The sequence below is a fragment of the Suricata suricatta genome, chromosome 1, assembly GCF_006229205.1.
Source record: "Suricata suricatta isolate VVHF042 chromosome 1, meerkat_22Aug2017_6uvM2_HiC, whole genome shotgun sequence".
Lineage (NCBI taxonomy): Eukaryota > Metazoa > Chordata > Mammalia > Carnivora > Herpestidae > Suricata > Suricata suricatta.
Window position 1 is genome coordinate 96,249,654 of NC_043700.1, and position 9,055 is coordinate 96,258,708.

General features: G+C 34.9%; 1 protein-coding gene across 8 annotated transcripts in view; it reads right to left on the minus strand.

The window, feature by feature from the left end:
• The window catches only part of KIAA1109 (KIAA1109 ortholog), a 197,858-nt gene that overhangs the window by 101,716 nt on the left and 87,087 nt on the right, over positions 1 to 9,055 (minus strand). For all 8 annotated transcript variants that reach the window (XM_029941360.1, XM_029941381.1, XM_029941348.1 and 5 more), the window contains 4 exons: positions 8,244 to 8,494; positions 5,130 to 5,388; positions 3,333 to 4,170; positions 848 to 918 (listed from right to left, as the gene is read on the minus strand). In XM_029941360.1, coding sequence (XP_029797220.1) covers positions 848 to 918; positions 3,333 to 4,170; positions 5,130 to 5,388; positions 8,244 to 8,494 — 1,419 coding nt within the window. The remainder of the gene's footprint in view (positions 1 to 847; positions 919 to 3,332; positions 4,171 to 5,129; positions 5,389 to 8,243; positions 8,495 to 9,055) is intronic.

A 9,055-nucleotide genomic window follows, 5' to 3' on the forward strand; every position in this document is an offset into this window, starting at 1 on the left:
TAAATCAGCTGAAAAACAAATAATAAAATAAAATAAAATCCAAGGCCAATTATTTATTGTTTATAAGAAGTGCAATTTAAGTATAAATACCATAGACATATGGAAAGTAAAAATAATAAGAATAATGGAAAAAGATACTCCACTAATGCATATGTATCACTAAGCATAAGAAAGCTGAGGTGGCCAGCTTAATATCAAAGTGGACTTAAAAAAATAATTCCTACATGAGTTAAAGAGGATATTTTGTAATGATAAAAGAAATGAACAGACATAACAATGTGTTAAATCTACTAAGAGTTTCAAAATACATTTAAAAAACTGATAGCACTGAAGGGAGAAATAGATAAATTGACAACTGTAGTTAAGGTTATCTACTTTCCCAGCTATTGATGGAAATGAACAACAAACGAGTAAGCTTACAGAAGATCTGACAATACCATCCGCCACTCTGCCGTGTGCAGAATATGACTCCACCCAACAACCACAGAAAACACTTTCCTTTCCACTTCTTGTGGAACACTCACCAATACAGAATAGTAGCTGGGGCACGAAACAAGTCTCAACAAATATAAAGACCAAAATAACAAGGAATATATTATGTGACTACAAAGAAAATTAGAAATTAAAAGCAAAATGCTACCTTTAAAATTCTTGAAGATGTGGAAATCAAGCACTGCATTTCTAAATAAGCCAATGAGTCAAAGAATTATGGGGGAAATTTTAAAAATTAATAAATAAGTAATAAACTTTGCATCCAAGTAGGTAAAGAATGGTTATTCCTCAGAATAAACCCCATGTATCAAGAAAGACTGACTTTAAACTTCAAAAGTATGTAATTTCTACTTACTTCGAAGTTGATCCTGAAAGCTGCATTCCTCTGTCTAGTAAAGAATTAGCTGTGAGCCCCTGTTTGATAATCTAAAATAATATAAAACGTTACTTACAGTCTAGAATTTTAATATTAACTGTTCTCTAACTTTATGCTATCAACTGGTATATGTGAATATCCAGATTACCTTGTTAATATGTTTTCCATATGTACAATAAAAATACTTATTGACAAATTGAGAAAATCATATAAAATATGCAACTGGCACTTTCATTTCTGATTATTCAGACAAATGACCAGGCAGGGCTGTGAGGATTCAACAATGAGAGTAAAAGGCTACACAACTAAAGCTTCAAATGTTGTTCCTTTTCTGAGCTTTTCTTAAACTAATATTAGACACTTCTCCTAGCACAATCAACTTTTAAGTGAGAAAGAATCCCAGAGAAACATTAAGTTACAAGAAAAACTAGATTGTAGATAACAGATAACAAATAAAATTAATAATGTACTTAGTTATTCAAACCAAATTGAACTCTTTTCAATGCTAGTCAGTTACTCAGATTTAACTGAGAAAAATGACTTTCTTACCACCTACATTCTATTTGGAAATTATCTAAAGACATGAATTACTTCCTTGACTTATTTACTCTAGAGATTTTTCAATTATTATTTGATGTTTATTTATTTTTGAGACAGAGATAGAGAGAGTGTGAGAGCAGTGGAGGGGCAGAGAGAAAGAAGATACAGAATCTGAAGCAGGCTCCAGGCGTTGAGATGTCAGCATAAAGTCTGATGCAGGGCTGGAACTCACAAACTGTGAGATCATGACCTGAGCCAAAGTCAGACACTCAACCAACTGAGCCACCCAGGTGCCCCTTTACTACAGAGATTTGAGTGCCTAACCAAACCAGAAAGATTTATGCAAATACTAAAATAATTCTAACCTCTTAGTTACTATTCTGTACTGGAAGTACCATTGAGTTTTTTATACTGGAAAATTCATATACCAACATATTTTCACATGGAATAAAGAGAACATTTTGAAATCTTAACATGGGTTGTTTATCTTGGGCAAGCAATGGCACAACCTTAGCACCAAAACTTTTTGACAGTTACTAATGTTTCTTCTTCCTTCAACACAAAATGCTCAAATGCATACAGAAGTATTTCAAGTCCATTTATCACATTTCCAGAATTACTTAAGTACAGCTCTGTCATCTCTTGCACAGACTGCTGAAATAGCATAAGTGATTACCCCACTTGTTCTCCTGCTTAATGTCAATTCAATCTACTTAGTAGCTAAAGTACATAAGATCACATTTCCTTAAAGCTTTCACAAGTTTCCCAATGAAATTGTAACTACTGAAACTGGTCTCTAAGTCCTTAATGATCTGTCCTTTGTTTAGGTCTCTAGCCTGAAAATGAGCATTCTCCCTGCTAACGTACTGTCTCATGTGCACTGACATCTTTCCCACTTTAGAATTTTAGCAAGGCTCATGCCTGTGCTAGGTCTTCCCATCATCAATTCCTTCTCATACTTTAAGTTTCAATGTAAATATTACCTCCTCAGATAGATCTTTCAGGTCAATACAATATAGGTAGCCCCACCCCTCATTATTCTCTTTTTGATTATCTTCATCAGACTCTTCTCAATTTGTGATCATATATCTGTTTATCTATTAACTGTCTGGCTCCCACACCTAAACTATAAGTCCTATGTCTGTCTTCCTCATCACTGTACATCAGATGCCTGGCACACAGTAGTATATAATAAATATCTGAATTAAGAATGAATAAATTAACATTTAGACACTTTAAATAAGTGTATGTATTTATGTAAGTAAACACCACATAAGATTCCGAAACACTGTTAATCAGTTTCATAAGGTTTTACATGCTTAATTTTGGTCTTTAAAATCATTTTTAAAAATCTCTTATAAATGTATAATTTTATAAAAGTAGTTTTCATATTGGCTATTACACTAAATTTATTTTGATGTGCATTTAGTTTTCCTTTAAAAAGCTATTTACAGAATACATTGCAGGAATGGACAATAACCAATTGTTGCTAAACTAGAAGGTCTCATATGCCAAGTGCATCAAATTGGATTTGCATAGAAGCAACTGGAGGTTTTTTTAAGAAGCAGTTACAGATTGAGTAGAAAGAACACCAGATATTAAAAGCAATTACAAAATTTTATTTTCAAGACACATGAAAATTTGAATCACAGAGACTTGATCCTAATCTTAGAGCATAATGTAGAGAGACACCATATATTAACATTGTGACAATCAAGTCTGAAACTATTCCTGAGTTTGATACGCTTAAACTTATAATACTCATCGATAACCCTGAGATTTATTGTCACACATGAAGCCATGATTTCAGAAATTCTATCCTTCAGAGAGGTAGTTAAAATGACAGACAGAATAATTTTGGAAACATCTTAAAAACTGATTTATCTAACTAAACATATCAGTGGACTAATGGCTTGGTTTGTACCTTAAAAGTTGGAACAGAAAGCTGTTCAAATGATGAGGAACTTTCTTCACTGGTTGGAGTGTCCAGATCGAGGGGACGATGCAATGAGGACTTCGAAGTTCTTTTGTTAGTAGGATGCTTCACTGACCAATTAATTACCTGGAACTGAGTAAGGTAAGTCTGATAACAATTCATCACAGGTTGTTGAGAAGTAATCTGCTCACTCTCTGCTGTCTTCTCAACTTCTACAACATATGGATGCTCTATAACGTCATCTTCTCCACCTAACGCAGAAACAAATGAAGCCTGGGAAGGATGAGTTTTGAATGGCAGAGCTCGGGGATCCTGGATGCCTTCTCCATGGCCAGTAAGTGGCCCTTCCACACTGTGATATATGGAGCCTCTACTGTAGTCAATCTGCTGTGTTTGCTTTTTCTTTTTTTTTCTACCTGGATAAGTTCCCGGGCCTTCATCACTGCTAATAGGCTCAAATTCTTCAGCTGCAGAAAAATAGGCTTCACTATCAGCCATTGACATACTGGAATCCATTGATCGATACTGATGAAATGAATTGGAGTCTGCTGACGGTGTGTATGGAAATGAACCAAAACTCCTTCTCTGCTTTGGTGAGTCTAGCACATTCTCATCACTTCGGGAGACATCACTACTAAACTGGACTCCAACTGTAACAGGCTGCTTGTCCCCATAAAAAGCAGCAGTAAGGCTCTTGGTACTTCCAAGTCGAGTAGAACATACAGAGGCTTGTCGTTTCAAGGGAGATCTCAGAGGAGATTGCCCTACTGACTTTTCCTGAGTATTAGGAGACACGGGGCTATTTCCTGATATCTCTGTAGGAATACTAAAGCAGAAAGCAAAGCTATTACCATTTAGTGTATATCATATAAGTATAAAGAGAAGCACTCAGAAAACCCTTTTAGTAACTTTAATCATTTCTCTTATAAATAAAGGAAAACCTAAAATTTTACAATAAAATTACCTATACAAAGTAGCACAACAGCACAATATGTGTTCATACCTCATGTGGTTCTGAAAAAAATTGAGGCAGCTTACAGCACAATACAAACTTGAAGAAACCCAAAGTATAATCTTCAATCTATATTTCGTGGACACTAATATATTTACAACTTTTTTTATACATCCTTTAAAAGTATGTCCAACAAAACATACCAGGATCTTTGATTACATGAGAGGGATTGAAGAGGTACTAGTTCATTTTTTTATAAGTTGAGTCTGAGGTCTCCATGAAACATCCACGTAGAAACATCAAAAAAAAAAATAGTAGCTGGGCTATACAGAGGAAAGTTTTGGCCAGAATTTTACATTTAATCATCATAAGTAAAGCCAAACCATTATTGAGACTGTCCAGGGAAACAGTACAGAGTGAGGAGACATAAAGGTACAGAACAGAGTACTGAGGGCTAGCATCTAACCAATGGCAGGTTATAAGAGGAAGAGAAAGAAGAAATGGAGGGAGAAAAATGGAGGACATGGAAATAGGGACTAAGAAGGAAGAGTCAAGGAGGGTGGAGGAAAATCTGAAATTTCATTTTTATGGGATGACAAGAAATATTTGTTTTCATTATACTTTTCCATATTTTCCTATTTCTGGAATGCATATGTATATATTAATTTTGTAATTGGGAGAGACAACAGCAAACTGACATTTAAAAATATGATCAGGAGGAGAAAAGTTTCTATAGTAGATAAATTGAGAGGAAAAATGTTTTTCCTGCCAAAATTTTGGTAACTACAATCTTATTATGATCATGTTCCTAAATTAATTGAATATTGACTGACCTTACTTGGCCATCATCTCTTTTCGCACTATGCAAGAATTCTTTTTGAACCAAATGGTCATCAGCAACAGAAGAGGGGCTTTCTTTTTCTCCAGCCAATAAAGGCTGTGCAGCACTAGAACTACTATTCTCTTCTGAGGAAGAGGATGAGCTATGAGATCGTAATGGTACTTGAAGACTAAGGTGCTGAGTTTTTCTTTCTACTTCTATTCCCACTGATTTGTTTTCCCATTCTTTCCTCTTCATGCCATTCACATTACCTGAACAAACAAAAAAGCAGGTTATATGAATAATAATTTCAAAAGCAATTTATGAAAACTGTGAGCACTTAATCCAATTCCCTATTTTTATAAATATCATTTTTAAAAGCAGAAGTATTCAATTTCTGCTAACCAGTATAGAAAGATACCTACATTAGGTATGGATCCAGAGTCCATTGACATTGAAATTCTTCTTCCTCTTTTTTTTTTTAACTTTTATTTGAAAAATTTCAAACTTACAGAAACTTTAGAGAATAATACAAAACCACTATAAATTTTTTACTTGGAATTACCTATTTTAAACATTTTGCCCCATTTACTCTATTATGTGTAATATATACAAAATGTTTTTTGAGCTGAAAGTCATTTGTAGACATTGTGGCCTTTCACCCTAGATAGTTAAATGTTTATTTCCTGGGGTGCCTGGGTGGCTCAGTCGGTTAAGCCTCTGGCTTCAGCTCAGGTCATGATCTCACAATTCGTGGGTTCGAGCCCCGTGTCAGGCTCCGTGCTGACCGCTAGCTCAGAGCCTGGAGCCTGCCTCAGATTCTGTATCTCCCTCTCTCTCTGACCCTCCCCTGCTCACGCTGTCTCTCTCTGTCTCTCAAAAATAAATAAAAAACATTAAAAAATGTTTTAAATGTTTATTTCCTAAGAATAATACATAACCACTGTATAATTATCAACTTAATAAATTTAGTATTTATATAATACTGTTATCTAATCTGCCATTTTCTTTCCAATTTTCTCAATTGACCCAATGATGTCCTTTAAAGCACCTCTACCACTTCCAATGAAAGATTCAATCTAGGATTATATATTATTGCATTCAATCGTCATGTATTCTTTAATGTGGAATATTTCCTCAGCCATTTATAAGAGTCCTGTGAAGTGCTATGTAAATGGGAGAAAAGGGGATTGAAAGGAGAGTTCTACAGCTGTTTAGATCCAACAAAATCAGTTTCTTTTCTCCTCTAGCCATCCCCGTGTTACCTAACAAAGAGCAATCTGCTAGTAGGAGAAAACTTCTCTCCAAGCAGAATGCAGTCCTAGATGGAATTTAAGGTGTCGGAAGATTTTAGAACTTACAATGTAGGTAATATTATTTGCTTCTATTAACACAAATGAAAAAATCATAGCATTAAAAATCAAAAGAAAACTAAATTTAATTCACTTGTAAGTGGTAGGAAACTAATGTTCATTGACCTTCTCGAGGAAATCCTGAGTTCTACCATGTCCCTCCTTGATTCTATCCTAACACTGCACATCGGTACTTGGCTCCTGGAAATGACAACAATCAGAAAAGTCACATACTTACATAGGGATTAAATCTATAGCAAACTTATAGCAATTTGTGAATTATAGATCACTCCTGACAGAATTGACAGGAGATACAGAAAACCCCTATTATACATTATAAGAGTTATAACGAGCTTTGCTTTGTTCAGCTGGAGAATTTGTTCTCTTCCCTCTTTTACACTATGTGTAAATTCCCCGTAGATTTTCTTCCTTCACTCTGTGATGGTTAAATTTTGATCTGCAGATTAGAAAATCAAGCAGTGTTGAAATTAGTGCCAGCTGTAGTGTGGCAGAAATAACACTGAAGTGGCTTTGATGGCCCGGATTCTAGTTTCTGCTTAGCCATTTGCTTGGCTATGTGAGTTCATGCAACTCAGTCTCAGTGATGAGCCTTACTTTCCTCACTGTAAACACGAAAAATATAGAACTCACACGGTATCTTAAAGATTAAATGAGAAAATGCCTGTGAAAACCTTTAAAAACAAACACTATTCAAATGTAAGAAAGTAATAAGAAAAATGATAGATTTTATTTAGCATCTTTTCTATCCTTTAAATGTCAAGAAGTTTTGATGTTTGGAGATTTTATACAATAATGTACTGTTATTCTAGGTAAAACGGCAGACATTAAATAAGACGTATATACTGATGTATTAATTATTTCGAGAAATATCATTAAAACAAGAGTTTGGCACATGTAGCTCAGCTCTTTCCTCTAAGAGTTCCTTATGCATGGGAAATCAATAAGCTTTTAAAGTTAAAACTACTTCTTCCTTCCCTTTTGGTCTACAGACCAAAGGCAGTGCTGTCAATGTTTCTGAATAGATCAAGAGGAAAAGGCTAATATTAGTAAAATATCAAGGCTTTTCTAAATTTCACTTCTCTACAGCATGGCAACTTAAGCAGTAAATGCTGCACTTAATTGTAAGAACACACAAAAAACCCAAAGGAAAATTCATTTCTGAAATCTTATCTAGAAAAGATACTAGATAAATCTAAACCTAATGTACTTAAAGCCACCATTTACTGCTCATGCCAAACTTGTAGATTTACAAAGTTATCCTATCAGTTCTAAGGAAAGGCCATATTTCTCTTCTTAACATGCTTAATTTTTACTGATAATACGAGTATTTTGCAAAAGTAGTTGGTAACATGAATAAAGCCCAATAGTATAAAGACTACTACTGATAAGTTTTCCTATAAAAGTAAACTTGGTAAAACAACTGTTACCTTGGAGTACAGCTATTCCTGAGGGTATCTCTGAAAGCTGACTTCTAGGAAATGATATGTAATACTCAGAATACACTTGGCTAGGAAGATCACCAATACCAACAATGGGCGATCTGAAGAGTAGGCCTACTTTTTTGTGTAACTATAAAAAACTCATTAGTCTTATCTGGCTTTAGTTAAACCACCTGTAAAACAAAGGCAGATTATACTGAATTCTTCCTATAAGACTACTCAAAAAATTCAGTTGAACAAAGTAACTCTAGGCTTATCTCAGAATGATGTAAGGATAAAGATAATAAAAGACTAGCATAAGTGACAACACATTACCATCTACGATTTTGGGAATTTCTTTAGTAATAATCCACTCTCCAGGCTGTAGCAGAGACTGTCCATAATACATATCAGATTCTGCACTTGTGCTTGAAAATGCAGAACTACTGGAAGGTGTCAACTCTTCAAGTCTGAAGAAATCTAGGCCAGTTACTGTGCCACCAAAGAATCTGCAGCCACCGAGACAACCACATTTGTTCCTACACCTCTTATTCTTCAGGGTATCGTCCGGCCACAGAAACCACAACCTAAACAGAACCCAAAACAGAAACAAACAAAAACCATAACATAAAAACTCATTAAGAAATAAAAAACATTTTTGGCAGATAATTAATTAAAAATAAGTTAATTGTTAATATTTTTTATTTTTTTATATTTTTAATAGTTTATTGTCAAATTGGTTTCCATACAACACCCAGTGCTCTTCCCCACAAGTGCCCTCCTCCATCACCACCACTTCCCTTCCCCCTCTCCCTCCCCTCCCTCGGTTTGTTTTCAGTATTCAATAGTCTCTCAGGTTTTGCGTCCCTCTCTCTCCCCAACTCTCTTTCCCCCTTCCACTTCCCATGGTCCTCCATTAGGTTTCTCCTGTTAGACCTATGAGTGAAAACATAGCATAACACCCTCGAGGTCCATCCACTTTGCTACAAATGGCCAGATTTCATTCTTTCTCATTGCCATGTAATATTCCATTGTATATATTTTCTAAAGACAGGTAAACAACCACAAAAGTTTATTTTTATTATGGAATGTCTTTTTAACCATTTTGTCTTTCAAAAAAACCAAGAACAACAGTCTAGGGGGCGCCT